This window comes from Ascaphus truei, chromosome 18 (assembly GCF_040206685.1).
Source record: "Ascaphus truei isolate aAscTru1 chromosome 18, aAscTru1.hap1, whole genome shotgun sequence".
Taxonomy (NCBI): Eukaryota; Metazoa; Chordata; class Amphibia; order Anura; family Ascaphidae; genus Ascaphus; species Ascaphus truei.
The window spans coordinates 33,133,018-33,155,680 of NC_134500.1; the positions used below are offsets into that span (position 1 = coordinate 33,133,018).

Sequence of the window (22,663 nt, forward strand, 5' to 3'; positions counted from 1 at the left end):
TCACCCCTACACCCACACTCTCCCTCGCTGTCACCCCTACAGCCACACACTCCCTCACTGTCACCTCTACACCCGCACTCTCTCTCACTGCCACCCCTACACCCGCACTCTCCCTCACTGTCACCCCTACACACCCACTCTCTCCCTCATTGTCACCCCTACACACACACTTTTCCACACTGTCACCCCTACAATCACATCAGCACCTCAACCCCGCTTTCTTGGGGGCATCTGTGACTGATCTCTCATTCATTCCTCACATTCAGTCCCTCAAGAAATCCTGCCGTCTCCACCTCCAAAATACTGCCAATACTGCTTTTTTCTCACTCATGTTGAAACTAAAATCCTAATCCCCTCACTCATCCTGTCCCGTCTCAACTACTGCAACCTTCTCCTATCTGATATTCTCCTCGTCCGCTTCTCCCAACTCCAATCCTTCCAAACGCTGCTGCCAGACTCGTCTACTTCACTCACCGCTCCACTTCTACTGCACATATCCCCACACTGGCTTCCCATAGCCTCTACCTCACTCACCTCTCCACTTCTACTGCTCCACTGCGCATATCCCCACACTGGCTTCCCATATCATCTACCTCACTCACCGCTCCACTTCTACTGCTCCACTGCGCATATCCCCACACTGGCTTCCCATATCCTCTACCTCACTCACCGCTCCATTTCTACTGCTGCACTGTGCATATTCCCACACTGGCTTCCCATATCCTCTACTTCACTCACCGCTCCACTGCGCATATCCCCACACTGGCTTCCCATATCCTCTACCTCACTCACCGCTCCACTTCTACTGCTCCACTGCGCATATCCCTACACTGGCTTCCCATATCCTCTACCTCACTCACCGCTCCACTTCTACTGCTCCACTGCGCATATCCCTACACTGGCTTCCCATATCCTCTATCTACCTCACTCACCGCTCCACTTCTACTGCTCCACTGCGCATATCCCCACACTGGCTTCCCATATCCTCTACCTCACTCACCGCTCCACTTCTACTGCTCCACTACACATATCCACACACTGGCTTCCCATAGCCTCTACCTCACTCACCGCTCCACTTCTACTGCTCCACTACACATATCCCCACACTGGCTTCCCATATCCTCTACTTCACTCACCGCTCCACTTCTAATGCTGCACTGCGCATATCCCCACACTGGCTTCACATATCCTCAACCTCACTCACCGCTCCACTTCTACTGCTCCACTGCGCATATCCCCACACTGGCTACCCATATCCTCAACCTCACTCACCGCTCCACTTCTACTGCTCCACTGCGCATATCCCCACACTGGCTTCCCATAGCCTCTACCTCACTCACCGCTCCACTTCTACTGCTCCACTACACATATCCCCACACTGGCTTCCCATAGCCCCTACCTCACTCACCGCTCCACTTCTACTGCTCCACTACACATATCCCCACACTGGCTTCCCATATCCTCTACCTCACTCACCGCTCCACTTCTACTGCTGCACTGCGCATATCCCCACACTGGCTTCCCATAGCCTCTACCTCACTCACCGCTCCACTTCTACCGCTCCACTGCGCATATCCCTACACTGGCTTCCCATATCCTCTACCTCACTCACCGCTCCACTTCTACTGCTCCACTGCGCATATCCCCACACTGGCTTCCCATATCCTCTACCTCACTCACCGCTCCACTTCTACTGCTCCACTGCACATATCCCCACACTGGCTTCCCATAGCCTCTACCTCACTCACCGCTCCACTTCTACTGCTCCACTACACATATCCCCACACTGGCTTCCCATATCCTCTTCCTCACTCACTGCTACACTTCTACTGCTCCACTGCACATATCCCCACACTGGCTTCCCATATCATCTACCTCACTCACCGCTCCACTTCTACTGCTGCACTGCGCATATCCCCACACTGGCTTCCCATATCCTCTACCTCACTCACCGCTCCACTGCGCATATCCCCACACTGGCTTCCCATAGCCTCTACCTGACTCACCGCTCCACTTCTACTGCTCCACTGCGTATATCCCTACACTGGCTTCCCATAGCCTCAACCTCACTCACCGCTCCACTGCGCATATCCCCACACTGGCTTCCCATATCCTCTACCTCACTCACCGCTCCACTTCTACTGCTCCACTGCGCATATCCCCACACTGGCTTCCCATATCCTCTACCTCACTCACCGCTCCACTTCTACTGCTCCACTACACATATCCCCACACTGGCTTCCCATAGCTTCTACCTCACTCACCGCTCCACTTCTACCGCTCCACTGCGCATATCCCCACACTGGCTTCCAATATCCTCTACCTCACTCACCGCTCCACTTCTACTGCTGCACTGCGCATATCCCCACACTGGCTTCCCATATCCTCTTCCTCACTCACTGCTACACTTCTACTGCTCCACTGCGCATATCCCCACACTGGCTTCCCATATCATCTACCTCACTCACCGCTCCACTTCTACCGCTCCACTGCGCATATCCCCACACTGGCTTCCAATATCCTCTACCTCACTCACCGCTCCACTTCTACTGCTGCACTGCGCATATCCCCACACTGGCTTCCCATATCCTCTACCTCACTCACCGCTCCACTTCTACTGCTCCACTACACATATCCCCACACTGGCTTCCCATATCCTCTTCCTCACTCACTGCTCCACTTCTACTGCTCCACTGCGCATATCCCCACACTGGCTTCCCATATCATCTACCTCACTCACCGCTCCACTTCTACTGCTGCACTGCGCATATCCCCACACTGGCTTCCCATAGCCTCTACCTGACTCACCGCTCCACTTCTACTGCTCCACTGCGCATATCCCTACACTGGCTTCCCATATCCTCTACCTCACGCACTGCTCCACTGCGCATATCCCCACACTGGCTTCCCATATCCTCTACCTCACTCACCGCTCCACTTCTACTGCTCCACTACACATATCCCCACACTGGCTTCCCATATCCTCTTCCTCACTCACTGCTCCACTTCTACTGCTCCACTGCACATATCCCCACACTGGCTTCCCATATCAATTACCTCACTCACCGCTCCACTTCTACTGCTGCACTGCACATATCCCCACACTGGCTTCCCATATCCTCTACCTCACTCACCGCTCCACTTCTACTGCTCCACTGCGCATATCCCCACACTGGCTTCCCATATCCTCTTCCTCACTCACCGCTCCACTTCTACTGCTCCACTGCGCATATCCCCACACTGGCTTCCCATATCATCTACCTCACTCACCGCTCCACTTCTACTGCTGCACTGCACATATCCCCACACTGGCTTCCCATATCCTCTACCTCACTCACCGCTCCACTGCGCATATCCCCACACTGGCTTCCCATAGCCTCTACCTGACTCACCGCTCCACTTCTACTGCTCCACTGCGTATATCCCTACACTGGCTTCCCATAGCCTCAACCTCACTCACCGCTCCACTGCGCATATCCCCACACTGGCTTCCCATATCCTCTACCTCACTCACCGCTCCACTTCTACTGCTCCACTGCGCATATCCCCACACTGGCTTCCCATATCCTCTACCTCACTCACCGCTCCACTTCTACTGCTCCACTACACATATCCCCACACTGGCTTCCCATATCCTCTACCTCACTCACCGCTCCACTTCTACTGCTCCACTGCGCATATCCCCACACTGGCTTCCCATAGCTTCTACCTCACTCACCGCTCCACTTCTACCGCTCCACTGCGCATATCCCCACACTGGCTTCCAATATCCTCTACCTCACTCACCGCTCCACTTCTACTGCTGCACTGCGCATATCCCCACACTGGCTTCCCATATCCTCTTCCTCACTCACTGCTACACTTCTACTGCTCCACTGCGCATATCCCCACACTGGCTTCCCATATCATCTACCTCACTCACCGCTCCACTTCTACCGCTCCACTGCGCATATCCCCACACTGGCTTCCAATATCCTCTACCTCACTCACCGCTCCACTTCTACTGCTGCACTGCGCATATCCCCACACTGGCTTCCCATATCCTCTACCTCACTCACCGCTCCACTTCTACTGCTCCACTACACATATCCCCACACTGGCTTCCCATATCCTCTTCCTCACTCACTGCTCCACTTCTACTGCTCCACTGCGCATATCCCCACACTGGCTTCCCATATCATCTACCTCACTCACCGCTCCACTTCTACTGCTGCACTGCGCATATCCCCACACTGGCTTCCCATAGCCTCTACCTGACTCACCGCTCCACTTCTACTGCTCCACTGCGCATATCCCTACACTGGCTTCCCATATCCTCTACCTCACGCACTGCTCCACTGCGCATATCCCCACACTGGCTTCCCATATCCTCTACCTCACTCACCGCTCCACTTCTACTGCTCCACTACACATATCCCCACACTGGCTTCCCATATCCTCTTCCTCACTCACTGCTCCACTTCTACTGCTCCACTGCACATATCCCCACACTGGCTTCCCATATCAATTACCTCACTCACCGCTCCACTTCTACTGCTGCACTGCACATATCCCCACACTGGCTTCCCATATCCTCTACCTCACTCACCGCTCCACTTCTACTGCTCCACTGCGCATATCCCCACACTGGCTTCCCATATCCTCTTCCTCACTCACCGCTCCACTTCTACTGCTCCACTGCGCATATCCCCACACTGGCTTCCCATATCATCTACCTCACTCACCGCTCCACTTCTACTGCTGCACTGCACATATCCCCACACTGGCTTCCCATATCCTCTACCTCACTCACCGCTCCACTTCTACTGCTCCACTGCGCATATCCCCACACTGGCTTCCCATATCCTCTACCTCACTCACCGCTCCACTTCTACTGCTCCACTGCGCATATCCCCACACTGGCTTCCCATATCCTCTACCTGACTCACCGCTCCACTTCTACTGCTCCACTGCGCATATCCCCACACTGGCTTCCCATAACCTCTACCTCACTCACCACTCCACTTCTACTGCTGCACTGCGCATATCCCCACACTGGCTTCCCATAGCCTCTACCTCACTCACCACTCCACTTCTACTGCTCCACTGCGCATATCCCCACACTGGCTTCCCATAACCTCTACCTCACTCACCGCTCCACTTCTACTGCTCCACTGCGCATATCCCCATACTGGCTTCCCATAGCCTCTACCTCACTCACCGCTCCACTACACATATCCCCACACTGGCTTCCCATATCCTCTACCTCACTCACCGCTCCACTTCTACTGCTCCACTGCGCATATCCCCACACTGGCTTCTTCCCATATCCTCTACCTCACTCACCGCTCCACTTCTACTGCTCCACTGCACATATCCCCACACTGGCTTCCCATATCCTCTACCTCACTCACCGCTCCACTTCTACTGCTCCACTGCGCATATCCCCACACTGGCTTCCCATATCCTCTACCTCACTCACCGCTCCACTTCTACTGCTCCACTGCACATATCCCCACACTGGCTTCCCATATCCTCTACCTCACTCACCGCTCCACTTCTACTGCTCCACTGCACATATCCCCACACTGGCTTCCCATATCCTCTACCTCACTCACCGCTCCACTTCTACTGCTCCACTACACATATCCCCACACTGGCTTCCCATCGCCTCTACCTCACTCACCACTCCACTTCTACTGCTCCACTGCGCATATCCCCACACTGACTTCCCATATCCTCTACCTCACTCACCGCTCCACTTCTACTGCTGCACTGCGCATATCCCCACACTCGCTTCCCATATCATCTACCTCACTCACCGCTCCACTTCTACTGCTGCACTGCACATATCCCCACACTGGCTTCCCATATCCTCTACCTCACTCACTGCTCCACTTCTACTGCTCCACTGCGCATATCCCCACACTGGCTTCCCATAGCCTCTACCTCACTCACCGCTCCACTTCTACTGCTCCACTGCGCATATCCCCACACTGGCTTCCCATATCCTCTACCTCACTCACCGCTCCACTTCTACTGCTCCACTGCGCATATCCCCACACTGGCTTCTTCCCATATCCTCTACCTCACTCACCGCTCCACTTCTACTGCTCCACTGCACATATCCCCACACTGGCTTCCCATATCCTCTACCTCACTCACCGCTCCACTTCTACTGCTCCACTGCACATATCCCCACACTGGCTTCCCATATCCTCTACCTCACTCACCACTCCACTACACATATCCCCACACTGGCTTCCCATCGCCTCTACCTCACTCACCGCTCCACTTCTACTGCTCCACTGCGCATATCCCCACACTGGCTTCCCATATCCTCTACCTCACTCACCGCTCCACTTCTACTGCTCCACTGCGCATATCCCCACACTGGCTTCCCATATCCTCTACCTCACTCACCGCTCCACTTCTACTGCTCCACTGCACATATCCCCACACTGGCTTCCCATATCCTCTACCTCACTCACCGCTCCACTTCTACTGCTCCACTGCACATATCCCTACACTGGCTTCCCATCGCCTCTACCTCACTCACCGCTCCACTTCTACTGCTCCACTGCGCATATCCCTACACTGGCTTCCCATAGCCTCTACCTCACTCACCACTCCACTTCTACTGCTCCACTGCGCATATCCCCACACTGGCTTCCCATAGCCTCTGGAATTACATTTAAAACTCTCTCTGGGATTCCCTCCCACGCACCATCAGACTCTTCCCCAGCTTTCAGATGTTTAAAAACTCCCTGAAAGCCTTTCCAGCACACCCCTAACATCCACTCACCTTAATGGTACCAGCTGTGCGGCTGGGCCAATCTCCCCACTAACACCCCCTAACATCCACACCTGGAAACCTTAATGGGTGTCCTTGCTTGGCATGTAACTGTTGATGTAATGTACATAACTCTGCACCCCCATTGTACCGCGCAGTGGAATATGTTGGTGCGTCACAAATAAACGCTCTAATAATAATAATGTGTTCATATCGTACTTTAATAGGAAGGCGACATTGAGCACGGAGAGCTCGTATATGAGCACGTGATTGATGAGAAACAACACAGAAGCTTTTCCGATTCTTGGAGGTGAGTCCCGGATAGGGGGCAGCCGAGAGAATGAAGCTGCCGCACTGACATTCACAGGTACACGGGGGGTCAACGCCAGACCTCAAGGGCCACCAATAGGTCAGGTATTAGGGATATCCCTGCTTCAGCACAGGAAGCTCAATCAGTGGCTCAGTCGTTGGCCAACTACAGTGCTCAAGGGCCACCAGTAGGTCAGGTTTGCAGGATATCCCTGCTTCAGCACAGGTGGCTGAATCAGTGGCTCAGTCGTTGGCCACCTCCAGTCCTCAAGGGCCACCAACAGGTTAGGTTTTCAGGATATTGCTGCTTCAGCACAGGAGGCTCAATCAGTGGCTCAGTCTTCCAGTGAGCCACTGATTGAGCTACCTGTGCTGAAGCAGGGATATCCTGATAACCTGACCTGTTGGTGGCCTTTGAGGACTGGCATATTGCAGTAGCCCTAGTAGATGCTTGAATAGGGCCTTGCACAGTGTTGACACAACATTATTAAAGATGTAGTCCAGTGTAGCCTGGATTTATTTAACCCTTTAGTGCTTGGGGGACCGGACACTCGTTACAAAGCCGAGGTGCGGGGAATATTAAAGCAGCTGTGGACGTTTCTCTTCTATTGACCTTGAAAGATCCCCGTGTTACCCTTTCAGGGGCCGTGTCCCCGGAGGCGGGTGCTGTGGGAAGGTTACCATGGTAACCGCAGGAGCTAGAGATGCGAAAAACTAGTATTTGTAGAACTGTTACCTGTGTTTATAAAGAGCAGGAAATCCTCAGCGGGAGCGTGACGCATTATATGGGTTCATCTCGCAGAGGTTTCTGGGGAGGGACGGCTGCTTCAGCGAGAGATCAGACGCGGCAGCGAGAGATCAGACGCGGCAGCGAGAGATCAGACATGACAGCGAGAGATCAGACGCGGCAGCGAGAGATCAGACGCGGCAGCGAGAGATCAGACGCTGCAGCGAGAGATCAGACGCGGCAGCGAGAGATCAGACGCGGCAGCGAGAGATCAGACGCGACAGCGAGAGATCAGACGCGGCAGCGAGAGATCAGACGCGGCAGCGAGAGATCAGACGCGGCAGCGAGAGATTAGACGTGAAAGTGAGAGATCAGACAAGACAGCGAGAGGTCAGACGTGGCAGAGAGAGATCAGACGTGGCAACGAAGGATCACACGTGTCAGCGAGGGATCAGACGTGTCAGTGAGAGATCAGACGTGGCAGCGAGAGGTCAGACATGGCAGCGAGAGATCAGACGTGGCAGCGAGAGATCAGACGTGGCAGCGAGAGATCAGACGTGACAGCGAGAGATCAGACGTGGCAGCGAGAGGTCAGACGTGGCAGAGAGATCAGACGTGGCAGAGAGATCAGACGTGGCAGAGAGATCAGACGTGGCAACGAGGGATCAGACGTGACAGCAAGGGGTCACACGTGACAGCGAGAGATCAAACGTGAGAGCGAGGGATCACACGTGACAGCGATAGATCAGACGTGACAGCGAGAGATCAGACGTGACAGCGAGAGATCACACGTGACAGCGAGAGATCACACGTGACAGCGAGAGATCACACGTGATAGCGAGAGATCACACGTGACAGTGAGATCAGACACAAGATCACACGTGACAGTGAGCGATCAGACGTGACAGCGAGAGATCACACGTGACAGCGAGTGATCAGACGTGACAGCGCAGGATCAGACGTGACCGAGACAGATCACACGTGACCAAGACAGATCACACGTGACCAAGACAAATCACACGTGACCAAGACAGATCACACGTGACAGCGAGAGATCACACGTGACAGCGAGAGATCACACGTGACAGCGAGAGATCACACGTGAGAGCGAGAGATCACACGTGAGAGCGAGAGATCACACGTGACAGTGAGAGTGCCTGAGGCACAATGAGCCTTGAAGTACAAAATACAAAATATAATACATTGAATAAAAACATATACTTCTCATACTGTCCGGGTGTTTAAGCATCATAAAGGCGATGCATAAAGCAATCTGATTTTTCTTTTGTCTGTTTCCTTGTCAGCAAATTGTCTAAATCGTATGATGCAGCTGCAGAGTTCAGCAAAAAGCACTCCAAGATCCTAAAATACATTGCCATCGGAGTCCTGTGTGCAGGTAACCAGCTGTGTGTGCCACATGTAACCTTCTCCCTAAGGGGAGGTCCTATACTAAATATACCAGATGTATATACAGTGCTTTAATGGCCTGGAGGAGTGAAGGCTTGTAGGAGGCAGCGATTCCTAATATATGTGTAGCCCTGCTTCCTATCACTAGCAAGCCGCTACTCTGTGCTGTATTACCTGCCGGCTCACAGTGCCTAAGTCTCTGCCACGGAGAGCCTGGGGTGCGCGCAATATTTATAACGGGTGCAGCGCCTCCACCTGCGACAGCTCCCGCCAAAGTGGGAGTGGGTCTTCGCAGGACGTATGTGCAAGAATCACACTCACACAGCCAAGTTCTAAAACCAATCTCTTTTACTTGCAGACCAAACTCACAGTAAATTACATGCCATAACATTCCTATATATATATATATATATACGGTATATAGCGCGCCATGGCGGACGCCAACACTATCTTGCGCCACGGCGGACGCCCCACAACATGCACCACGGCGGATGCCCCACAACATGCGCCACGGCGGATGCCAACAATACTTCCCACACCCTCCACCGGGTGATCCCACCCCGTGTCCGATCCTTACGGATTAGTCCTCCCGCTCACAGCAGGCCACTATATGTGTGTAGGGGTGACTGCGCAGCCACTGTGTCTCGGGTGAATGAATGGTACTGTTGGTGCACTTGATGAAATACCTGCCGAGCACTCCGGTGCTCGGGACTGCCACGATCTTCACAAAGGGTCTCGGTACGTCGACACCGTTCTATCTCTCTCTTTCTCTCTAGGGTCCGGGGCGCTCCCACCCGGACTCCAGCAACACCAATGGGGGTCTGAGCCCAGACCTCCTTCTCGACAGTATAGTCCCGGTCGAGGCTTACAGATACTATGGGAACAGGAACCTCCCTAGGGCTATCCCTAGCTCAGCTTGTCTCTAAGGTGACTCAGGGCTAACTGGGCCTGGGGCACATGGCCTGCGCCGGGGCGGTTCAACCTCCCCTCACAGACTCTCCGTCTCCTCTCCAACCAGCTCTAGCTCCACGTGCGCGCAACCACTTGCCTATATCTCTGGCACCTCCTCAGCCCATTGGCTCGACTCTGTCACCTGACCCTCCCCGCAGGGCTGCTGGGTCAAGGGACTGCTCCCTCCCGCCAAATGCACTCTCCTCCTTCGCGGGCTTTTGCAACTACTCTTTGCAAGCGCAACCTCCCGCTCTTTGGGGTGAATCAGGGGTCCCGGCTACATCCTCCCCCCTGTAGATTCCAACGACCCCGCTTGGACAATGATAACAACACAACCAATTATATAATGAAAAACACTAATACATTGGTCTCTATATCAACTTGTACATTTCACTAAACATGATAATAATGGATTGGACCCGGCTGCGAGCCCACTGCTGAGCCTCATAATGGGGTGCCCCGAACTGATCATAAGCCAGTCTCGTGGGAGGTTGGCCAGCTCTTTGGCTTCTGCGAATTGGCTCTTCCGCTACCTCTTTGGAAGAGTAGCAATTCTCATCGGGTATTTCCAACTCGGCCCTTGAGGGGCTGGGTACTGCACCGACACACTTTATTCGAGCAAATACCTGGTATGTACCTGGCAGATACCTGGAATGCGCCGCTCCTCACCTCTGACAAGCCCCGTTGCGTTTGCCTTCCCAGCCTGGGTTCATGCCTGGCTGACGGGTGGCTGATCTGTTAAATGATAATGATTAGGATTTAATAGGCTGCAATGCTTCGCGTGTCTACCAGATGGCATAAATTCATGAATTGTAATGCAGTATATATATATATACTGTGCAGTATTGCAGCCAGAGGGAATAAAATGCTTCAATCCCTGCCTGGAAAATAACCCAATATACTCGGGCAGAAAACAGTCACAAACCTCAATACACCCGGGTATACCCGAATTCGTGGGACTAGCCGAGCTCGAATAAAGTGTGTCGCCAGTGTATATCTATAAAGTCTCTTTGTGGCACAAAGCACGGGCTCTGGGGATCTAGCGGCGGACTCACTGGAGTCAGTGTCTCTGTCGTTGGGCCAAGGGGCTCTTTGCCCGTAGCTCCTCCGGGAGATGCCCCCGCGGCCGGAAGGCCCCTTTGAGAGGTTCCTTCCTTTGGATCTTCCAGACTTTCCTTTCCTGATGACAGTTCCCCACTCAGGGGAGATGTCGGCCACTCCAAGTCTCCTTCTTCTATTTGGGGAATAGGGAGCAGATGATTGCGATGCCACGTCTTCACCCGACCCTCCGAGTCTTTGATACGGTAGACTGAAAGGCCAGGCATTTGAGAAATTACTTCGTACACCCCTTCCCGCCAACGGTCAGCCAACTTATGTTTTCCCGGTACTCCCAGGTTGTGGAGCAGCACGGCATCACCAGGTTTAATGTCTCTATGTTTCACTTTGTGATCATAGCGCCTTTTGTTCCCGGCATTCAGTTTTTAGGTGGATCTCTCGGCTTGCCCATAGGCCTTCTGCAGATTCTCTTGCAATCTTTGTACATAACGAAAATGGGTGGGGTTGTGCACCCCATCGGTGGAGACTCTCATCTGGATATCCACTGGTAGCTGAGCTTCACGGCCGAACATAAGGAATTAGGGCGAGAACCCGGTAGATTCGTGTCGGGTGCAATTATAAGCATGGACTCGAGTTTCCAAATGGCGACTCCACTTAGTCTTCTCTACACCAGTTAGCGTGCCCAGCATGTGCAGCAGAGTGCGATTGAAACGTTCGGGTAAAGCATCCCCTTCTGGGTGGTACGGGACTTTTTTATGTGCAGGAGGTTCAGCAATTCTTTTATTAGCTTACTTTCAAAGTCCCGTCCCTGGTCAGAGTGCAGACGTTGAGGAAGCCCATAAAGCATGAAATACTTCTCCCAGAGCACCTTAGCCACCGTAATGGCTTTTTGATCTTTGGTCGGAAAGGCCTGGGCGCAGCGGGTGTAATGATCAGTGATGACCAGCACGTTCCCTATACCATAGGTGTCGGGTTCCATGCACAAGAAGTCCATGCAGACTAAATCCATAGGTCCAGTACTTTTTAAGTGGCCCATGGGGGCAGCTCTAGTGGGTAGTGTGACGATAGCCTGTCACAGGTTGTAAGTTTACACAAATAACTGGGTTTGAACTGAACGAGGCTTAGATATAATAAATTGTATTTATTCCTTTGGATAGGTGAACACACGATATAGTACAGTAACAAGACAAGAAGTACACTTACTTTGGGGATGGGGAATGAGAAGTATTCTGCATAGCAATTCTCTCGCAATCAGGTAACAATTCAGATGTTATCAGAAGAAGAAGACAAAGGATAAAGGGTGGACAACAGTTTATAAACCTTTTGTAACCCTATCCTTAACATTAAGTACAGGTGATTGGTCTTCAATTACCTCTAGCCACTCATTAACGTGGGAACACATTTTGATATATGCCCCCCTGCTAGCTGGTACATGCGCAGTAGAACTCTGGGGTCTCATTTCTGTAGACCCTCATCTGCATCAGGAATGCCAGCTAGTCTACCAATTTGGGATTCTGGCAGGATATTCTTTGTTGTAAGGTGTTAAATGGGACACTTAAAGACTGCTCTGGTTTGAGCCGTCTCCGCCCTCAGGTAACCAGTGAGCGTGACAAAATCCTTTGAACCATACTTAAGTACTAGACATTGGGTCGCCTCTCTGGCCATATGCTACCCTGGTATGCAAAGGAATTTCCTCTGGGTTTTATCCCTGCTTTGGGACACAGTATGAAAGATAAAACACAAACATATTAAAATATCCGGTTCCGTTGGGTCCAGCAGGTCCAAACTCCCCAGTTCTCAATGCCGGAACTAGGACACCCTATGGTCCAATTTGTGACTTGCTACGACCTTCGGAACCGGAGTTACACAAATACACCTTAAACCGTTTCCTATTTTAATACAAAAAACTCCGCTGTAAATTAAATCACGGTTTTTCACTAAATCCCCATTGAAAACAACGGGCTCCGCCGCCATAGACTTTCAATGGCAAACCGCCGCCGTTGGCGGCTATGGGAATCCGCCGCCATAGACTTTCAACGGGGCTGCGCCGCCGTTGAAGTCAATGGGGGTTTTCCGCCATAGCCGGTCAATGGAGACTGGCCGCCATTGGAGTCTATGGGAAAAGTCCCGAACTTTCAAGGGGGTCCATACGCCGCGGGTTGGTCTAAGAGGGTCAAGGATGGTTCTGCAGCGATGCCGGAGCAGTGACTGCAGATACCCCAAACCTTGATCCTCTGGACCCTCCGGAACCGAGGCTATGGATTACCAAATTTCAGTTTTTGACACTTAGCCGTTTTCCTGAGCCGTTTCTGCCGCCGCCATTGGAACCTATGGCGCGACCCGCTCTTCTCGGTTCGACCCTAATCGGGGGTCCAGGATACGGGGACCCGGTTGTGGTCGAGTGGGGGGAGGTCTAGGAACTAGGGGCAAAAAGAATTTTATTTCTTTGTGCCCTAGAACTGTTTATTCCCACGCCACTTGTCGTTGAACTTGACTGTTAAGTGATCAAAGCTCTCTTATTGAAAATGTATCCGCTTTGCGGTTTAGCGGTTTGGACGGCAGCCAACTCGTTCCTGGAAAGCTCCTTCGAAGATTCTCCATTGAAGTCAATGGGCCCATTGACTTACAATGGGAAACCGCCGCTCCTCCTCTCGGACGCCATCTGCTGGTCTTCACAGGAAACAGGACCCAAACAGCAAGATTCGCCATTGAAACACATGGAGCTCCAATGGCGGCCTATGGACCCTGCAAAATGGTGCCTGAAAAGGCGGGAAAATTACACAAAGGGCTATAATCATTAAAGAACTATTAACCCTTGTGCTCCCGGATGGATTCTAGTATGTGTGTGATGCAGACACTGATTAAACCAGATATACAATGAAACATGGTAACAGGGGAATACACATTTACATGTCATAACAAGGGTTAAATCACATTTCTGGACCTCAGCCCAGTTAACCCCTTGTCTCCCTGGTGAGGTCAGGGGATGGCCAAATGGGGTGTAACCCCTTTAATCCCGGGCCACCCCCTTTCTCCCTCTACAGGTAGAGTCTTGCGTTGGATACACCGCACACACCTACGACAGTGATGCTCCACGGATTCTCTCATTTTTGGCCAAAAAAATCTATCTCTCACTAGTCCACCCCTAGATGTCCGTGTTCATCATGGGAGCTTTCAACACTAAGTATTGGAGTCGTTTTGGTAACACTAGTTGTCGGAGACCCGGGTGGTCATGATATTTCACCACTCGGTATAACAGTCGATCTTGGATTTCAAATTTGTCCGCCTCTCGCATCAGTATACCTCCGACATCCCCCGGAGTCTGGCGAAGCAGGCCCCGTCGATTTTGTCGAATGGCATCACGGATAGTCCCTGCGACCGGATCTTGTTCTTGGTAACGTACCATATCCTCCCAGGCAATGATTTGATCGGGGGTAACATGCATCCCACTCGGGTCACAATAGGCTTCAGGTATAGCGGTAGAGGCGCACTTTAGGGAGTCAGCCACCCGCAATTCCGAAAAGGCTACTTGCTCATCTATGATGGCTGCCGTGCCACAGAGTGCTCTTATCCCGGGTCCAGGAATCTCTTCCCACTGATCTTCGTCGGTGGTAGGGATCAACCCCGGTCGCCTCAACAGGGCATCAGCTCCAATGTTCAAAGACCCAGGTTTGTATTTCAAGGTGAAGTTGTAATTGAAGAGCGCGGCCAACCAGCGATGTCCGGCCGCATCAAGTTTGGCGGAGGTCATGATGTAGGTGAGAGGATTATTGTTGGTGCTTACTTCGAATGACACCCCGTACAGATAGTCCCGAAGTTTGTCCACTATGGCCCACTTAAGGGCCAAGAACTCGAGCTTGTGTACCAGATAGTTCTGTTCACTGACCGTGAGACTTCGGCTGATATATGCTACGGGTCGCAACCCCTCAGGATATTGTTGATGCAACACGGCTCCTAGGCCGCTCAGGCTGGCGTCCACGTGTAGGATGTAGGGTTGGTCGGGATTGGCGTAGGCCAAGACCAGAGCAGCCGTCAGGCTCTGCTTCAAGTCGTGGAAGGCTTGGTCGCACCCGGGGGTCCATTTATCCCCGAAGGGCTGTTTGGCAGATTGGGTCTTCTGGCCTGCCTCAGACGGGTATATGCGGAGCAGGCTGTTGAGGGCTTTGGCCCTACGTGAGTACGCTACCACAAATCGTCGATAGTAGCCGCAAAATCCCAAGAACGAGTGCAGCTCCCCCACATTCTCTGGGTGAGGCCAGTTAACGACAGCTTCTATTTTGGCGGGATCAGTGGCGTTTCCGGCGCCGGACACTATGGGCCTCATGCAGAGAGCAGCGCTATTTAAAATTGGAGAGGGGAATAAAAAGTACGTAGCTTTAATGGAGAGTTTTTTTCTCCATATGCAGAAAGGGCATAAAACTGCATTTAGAATCCTGTCTGCATATGGAGAGTTTCAACCGGCGATATGTGCGCTGGTGAAACATGTTTTAAAAAAAGCGCGGTTTTTTTTTTCCTTCTCCCTCTGGCCGCCGACCTCCAGCTTCCAGCCAAGTTTTTTTGGCGGAGGTAAATTGAGAATTTCTCTCCATGTTATTGGCGCGATCAGCCACTAGATGGCGATCGCGCCTTTCTGAATAGGGATATTTTTACATGAGTGGAGATTTAGGTTCTCGCCGGTAGCAAGTTGAGTTAAAAAATAAAAAAATAAAAAAATGGCGCTTTTTTTAAAACTCGCCAGTACCTGCCGTTCTACAGGCATTTCTCTCCAAATAATGCCGCTATTCACCTAAGCGCTGCTCTCTGCATGAGGCCCTAAGTGTCCTACATATGTTACTGAGGTCCGGCAGAACCGACATTTGTCCAGATAGTTTGAGGCCTTCTTGGGACAATCTATCCAGTACCTTCAAGAGACGGGCCTCGTGTTCTTCCAGGGTTTTCCCTGACTATGATGTCATCTAGGTACACCAGGCATTCTCGGGGGTTGAGGTCACCCAACGTCTTCTCCATTAACCGCTGGAAGGTGGCGGGTGCCACGCATATGCCTTGGGGCATGCGGGTGAACTAATAAAACCCCAAGGGGCAGATGAAGGCTGTCTTTTCTTGATCCTCTGGGCTCATAGGGACTTGATAGTACCCAGACCGTAGATCCAGTACGCTGAACCACTGGCTCCCGTGTAAGGTATCGAGGATCTCTTCTATGCGAGGGAGGTTATACTGATCCGGCACCGTCCGATTGTTCAGCATCCGATAATCTACACACAGTCTCACGGTTCCATTTTTCTTTCTCACCACCACTATAGGAGAGGCGTAGGGACTTCGGGATTCTGTGACAATCCCGGCGGCTTCCATGTCATTGATAGCTGCCCTCACATCCTCCACATCCCTGGGAGCGAGTCGGCGAGAACGCTCTCTGAAGGTCTTCTCATCCATCATGCGAATGGTGTGTTGGGCGTTGCGACTGCACCCCACATCCATCTCCCCGGTAGAGAATACGGATCGCCTCTGTTCCAGTTGCACCCGTAACCGTTCCTTCCAGGCTCCAGGCAACTCGGATGAGCCAAAATCGAAGTCCAGGGCCGTCCCTGTTTCTTCCACTCGGGTCGTGTTTACTTGCACGGCTTCTTCCACTGAACTAACAGGATAGATTCTTGTTATCCGCTGCCCCACATCGATTGCCAGGGGGAAGGGCGATAGATTCTGCACCATCACATCAATTCGTCTAGGAATGGCACCCCGCCAATGGCGGAATTCGGGTATGAGCCAATACCCTCGCCGTACATCCTCCCCGGGGGTACTCTCTAGCGAGAATTGCTGGTCTTCGGCTAGGTGCTCCGCATACGCACACCAAGCGGGAATTCTTTGCGTTTCTCCGGGGAAAAGCTTCGTCCAACCCTTTCGTCCACAGAATAACAGCCCGTAGTCATCTGAAGGAGAGGAGGGCTGGGCTGGGTCGGCTTGAACCAATTGCAGCTGTAGGCTAGACATGGGGAGCTCTTTAGTCTCGTGTAGATAGGCCCGGATGACCGCTTGTACAATATCAGCATTGGTACCGAGTATAATAGGGTACTTGGGGGTGTCTCGGGGTTCCGGACACACCAAGGCGTCCACCTTCATGGGGTGAGATTTTCCCGTGTTGAGCTGTTGTATTTCCAGATCCACGGTCACAAACCCATCGATGGGGTAGTTGTCATTGCTTAGCCCGCGTACCTTGATGTGGTCAGCCGGTCGCAGCGGACACTTTTGAAGATGACGATCATAGAACCCTCGGTATATGATGGTGACTTGGGATCCGGTGTCTAATAGTGCAGAGGAGTAGATTCCATCCACTAGGACCCAGATAAACGCTAGCATTCCCACCTGACTACCATCTTCTACCGGCTCGGCCCCTCCGGAAGGGGTCCCGTCTTGGTCAGCATCCGTCGCATACACCCCGCAGACCATAGCCTGGGACGGGAATTTCTGGGGTGAGGGGCTCCGGTGTCGAAAAGTGCCCAGGCGGCAATCGTAGGATAGATGCCACCGCTTCCCACACTTGTAGCATGACATATCTCTGGGGATAGCCCGGCGATCAGGCAAAGGGGATGACCGTCCTGCGAAAGGCGGTTTCTCGGAGCCAGGCCGGTCCGGTGGTTCCTCCTTCTTTTCCGTACTTCCTTTGGGTTTAGTGCTACCGCTAGCTTTCGGCCTCTGAGGGGAGTGTAGCATTAGATGCGTCTCGTGTTCCTTCACCTGTTGCAGTAGTTGGATGAATGAAGGGGGGGGGGGGCCCGGGTGAGGTGATCACGAATCATGCTGGCTATTGGGTGAGAAGGACTGGATCTGCGGAGGTACTGCTTCCGGAGATACTCATTCATCTTGGAGGGTAGTACATATTTATAATGCAGCAGCGGCCCGAGAGATATTTGCACACAGTGTATATAGGCGGACAGCTCTTCCCCCTCCTTCTGGTTTATGGCATAGTACTTGGCTCACAACGCCCCGTCATCCTCTTTCGCGCTATAGGCTTCGGCCAGGAACTCTATCATCAAGCGAGAGGTTAGATTGGGTACTGCTCGCGGTGTATACTGATCAGAGTGGCCGCTGGGGGCCGCAAGCACTCCATGAGTCTCTGTCTTTTTACTACATCGGTGCACGACCACTCTTCCATTACCCCCCGTGTGTGCTCTTTCCACGTTTCTACCCCATCTTCCCCGGTAGGCACAGGGAGGGTCCCCGAGAAGGCTTTTAGCTTCCGGTAGTTCTGGGCGTGGGTGGCTAAGGTAAGCGCTTCGACTAGCGGTGGCAAACTGGGGGGACTAGATAACTGGTCTATCTTGTCATTTAGTTTCTGCAGCATATTACTACTCATTCCAGCCTCAACGGAGGCGCTTGATCCTGGATCACTGGACACGGACCGGCAGCTACCGACGTCACTCGCGACATAGTGAATCAAAGGGAGGGTGGGGTCGTCCTCATCCAACGGACGTACGAGGGGATCTCGGAGGGGGTAGACAAAAGGACTACCGCCAGGCGGTGCATAAGGCAAGGCCAGAGATTGAGGAACTGCAGGTTCGAGCGCTAACAGGTTACGCCGACAGTCCACAAGTAAGGTATTCCATTTGGAGTCGTGGTCTACCAGTACATCTACCAGGCGAGCTTTGGCAAAACTCGGGAGTTGTCGCAAGGCCGTCTGTAAAGTCTCTAAGGGTAAGGCCATGGGCACTCGGGCCAGCGCTACGGCGCAACGGGTAGGCGTGCGTACTTGACGGGCCCAGTCTCGTATCTCGTGACGGGTGGGCAAAGCCATGGTGATAACAATTTAGGTTCGAGGGGCAACCCAGGTCTAAGATCTCAGCAGCGCCCTGCTTCCTATCACTAGCAAGCCGCTACTCTGTGCTGTATTACCTGCCGGCTCACAGGGCCTAAGTCTCTGCCACGGAGAGCCTGGGGTGCGCGCAATATTTATAACGGGTGCAGCGCCTCCACCTGCGACAGCTCCCGCCAAAGTGGGAGTGGGTCTTCGCAGGACGTATGTGCAAGAATCACACTCACACAACCAAGTTCTAAAACCAATCTCTTTTACTTGCAGACCAAACTCACAGTAAATTACATGCCATAACATTCCTATATATATATATATATATATACGGTATATAGCGCGCCATGGCGGACGCCAACACTATCTTGCGCCACGGCGGACGCCCCACAACATGCACCACGGCGGATGCCCCACAACATGCGCCACGGCGGATGCCAACAATACTTCCCACACCCTCCACCGGGTGATCCCACCCCGTGTCCGATCCTTACGGATTAGTCCTCCCGCTCACAGCCGGCCCTATGTGTGTGTAGGGGTGACTGCGCAGCCACTGTGTCTCGGGTGAATGAATGGTACCGTTGGTGCACTTGATGAAATACCTGCCGAGCACTCCGGTGCTCGGGACTGCCACGATCTTCACAAAGGCTCTCGGTACGTCGACACCGTTCTATCTCTCTCTCTCTCTCTAGGGTCCGGGGCGCTCCCACCCGGACTCCGGCAACACCAATGGGGGTCTGAGCCCAGACCTCCTTCTCGACAGTATAGTCCCGGTCGAGGCTTACAGATACTATGGGAACAGGAACCTCCCTAGGGCGATCCCTAGCTCAGCTTGTCTCTAAGGTGACTCAGGGCTAACTGGGCCTGGGGCACATGGCCTGCGCCGGGGCGGTTCAACCTCCCCTCACAGACTCTCCGTCTCCTCTCCAACCAGCTCTAGCTCCACGTGCGCTCAACCACTTGCCTATATCTCCGGCACCTCCTCAGCCCATTGGCTCGACTCTGTCACCTGACCCTCCCCGCAGGGCTGCTGGGTCAAGGGACTGCTCCCTCCCACCAAATGCACTCTCCTCCTTCGCGGGCTTTTGCAACTACTCTTTGCAAGCGCAACCTCCCTCTCTTTGGGGTGAATCAGGGGTCACAGCTACATATGCATGTATCTGTGCATATTCATCATGTAGTGCCAGCCATGCACACAGCACTTTCTCTTCTTCATACAAGTAACACAGCACTTTACAAAGAAGCAATTCCCCCAAATAATCACCTTACCTGATGGTGGGGTTGTCCCAGCACAGAACCTCTCAGTCTTACCACCGGGATCCCACCGGTTCGGTATATAAGTTCAGAAGGAAACGTAACATCCGAGCGACATTCCCCTTACATATCGGCCACTTGTATTTCAACAGCGCTCTGAGACAACGTCACTAACACTCTTCTAAGCTAGGGCGTACATTAAGCACCTATAGAGCGAATTAATAGGGTTTCTGTGCTTTCAAATCTATAAACGTGTCTGTCTGTGAGTATAACCGGACATTAAACAAGTTATGGTGGGTAAAAGAAAAGTGACAGCTCTCACACCGTGCAATGTACTGTGCAGTAAATAACAATATCACTTGTGAGCACGTTCGCACGTCTCAGACAGGTCTGCGGCCCTTCCCTGTTACCGCGTAGCATACAGCACTTCCACCGCAGCCAGGGATTCTGGGTAATAACGCGCAAATCACAGTGTCTGCGACTAACGCTTCACTCTGCTTGCATTTCCCAGGCTACGCCGCCTTCTTCATCGCAGCCTGCATAATTAATTTCAGCCGCACCTTGGCGCTGCTGGTTATAACTTGCGTGGTAATTTTCTTCCTTGCCTACGACCTGTTTAAAAAACTCTTTGGGAAGAAGATACTAGAATGTCTGAGTCCCGTTGGGAGCTGCGTGAGAAAGAACAAGAAATGGATGACGTGGTAAGTTGCAGAGACTTAAATACGACCTATATGGTTCTTCATTCAGCCTTTTAAAGCCTTTGCAAACATTGACATAGTTTAGTTTGTAATGTAACTGGGCTTACGCATCACGCTCCATGAATGCACAGTTTAGACCAGGGTTTCTCAACCAGGGTGCCGCGGTACCCAGATGTGCTGCGATCTTCTGCCAAGGGTCCCGCAGCAGCACCCGGGGGAAACATGCTGCCGGCTTCATGTGCAGAGGAGGGAGGTCTTGGTGGGAGTTGTGGGGGAGGTGAGAGTGTTGTGTGCAGAGGGAGGAGGTGAGTGCTTGGTGTGTGCTGTGGAGGAGGTGAGAGTGGTGTGTGTGGAGAGGAGGGAGGTGAGTGCTTGGTGGGAGTTGGGAGGGAGTGAGAGTGTTGTGTGTGAAGAGGGAGGATGTGAGTGCTTGATGGGAGTTCAAGGGGAGGTGAGAGTGTTGTGTGCAGAGGGTGGAGGTGAGTGCTTGGTGGGAGTTTGGAGGGAGGTGAGAGCGTTGTGTGTTCTGTATCTTTTCTTGACTTTATTTAGGAAAGGGAGCATAAAAGACAGGCACTTGTGAAGAGATGTTGGTGTTTAGATAAATTTAGGTTAAAAGTGTAATCCTGCCACTAGAGCAGTTACAGCAGGTACTCACTCAGCCAGTGGTGAATGTGGAAAAGGAAGTCCCAATGTATTCTGGGTGGCAAGATAGCCTGGGACAGACCATCTGGGGGCAGAGCAGAGGGGGAGAAAGCAGACTAGATCATTTGAGAGAAAGGCTGGGGCTGCTATAGCAACTCACTGAAATGTCTAAGGGAGCCACAACATGTAGCAATAATGTTGCATATTCTCACACAGCAAGCTGCTGGGACAGGGGAAATGACAGGCAACTGAAGGGAGAAATGGATCCCATAAACTAAAGGAGAGACAGAGGAATATGGAATCTAGTTCCAGGACACTCCCCGTCTGGTATCTGGAGATACCACTATATTCTAGATATGTGTGGAACATATGTGCAATATAACATAACATAACAATGCAAAGTTCATGTCCACATAACGATGGGATACCGGCCGGTACCACCAGCTTGAAGTCCTGTAAGGTAGGTAGGCGGATGCACAGCTCTAGGTTAGCTTGATGCACCACAATGTCTCTCAAAGTCCACAGAACTGGTAGTCAGTTCTTCCTTGTTATAGTCCGATTTGGGCATTAGGAGGATAATCTCTGTGATGGGTCTTAAAAAGGTTTTAACAATTCCATGTTGGGTCGACTTCCTGATTCTTTCTACACGGTTGGCCACGTATACGTAGAATCTTCTTTTCTTGTTGCATATGTAGCCCAGTACCACCTTGCTATCTGTGTAGAATCTGACGGCATCTGGTTTGTTGTCCATCTCGTTCTCGATGAGCTCCGCCAGTTCTACCGCTAACACTGCACCACATAGCTCGAGTCTGGGTATAGTATGGTCGGGTTGTGGCGCCAGCTTAGCCTTGCCAAGGATGAACCTGATGTTGTAACTTCCACCCACGTCTGTGGTTTTTAGGTAGGCCACCGCTGCTATAGCCTTTGTGGAGGCATCTGAGAATACGCAAAGCTCTTTGCTGTGTGCAGCGGTGAGAGATATAGGTGAGTAGGGGCGTGGGATCTGAAGTTGCTCGAGGGCCTTCAAGGAATACTTCCACGTCTCCCAC

General features: G+C 52.4%; 1 protein-coding gene and 1 long non-coding RNA gene across 5 annotated transcripts in view; one reads left to right on the forward strand and one right to left on the reverse strand.

Annotated features, from left to right (window-relative positions):
- The window catches only part of LOC142469134 (uncharacterized), a 65,425-nt gene that overhangs the window by 31,866 nt on the left and 10,896 nt on the right, over positions 1-22,663 (reverse strand). The gene's annotated exons all lie outside the window — the stretch shown is intronic.
- LOC142469133 (sodium/nucleoside cotransporter 1-like) overlaps positions 1-22,663 on the forward strand; it is a 135,367-nt gene that overhangs the window by 27,691 nt on the left and 85,013 nt on the right. For all 4 annotated transcript variants that reach the window (XM_075576067.1, XM_075576066.1, XM_075576068.1 and 1 more), the window contains 3 exons: positions 7,000-7,082; positions 9,113-9,204; positions 20,783-20,972. In XM_075576067.1, the coding sequence (XP_075432182.1) occupies positions 7,000-7,082; positions 9,113-9,204; positions 20,783-20,972 (365 nt within the window). The remainder of the gene's footprint in view (positions 1-6,999; positions 7,083-9,112; positions 9,205-20,782; positions 20,973-22,663) is intronic.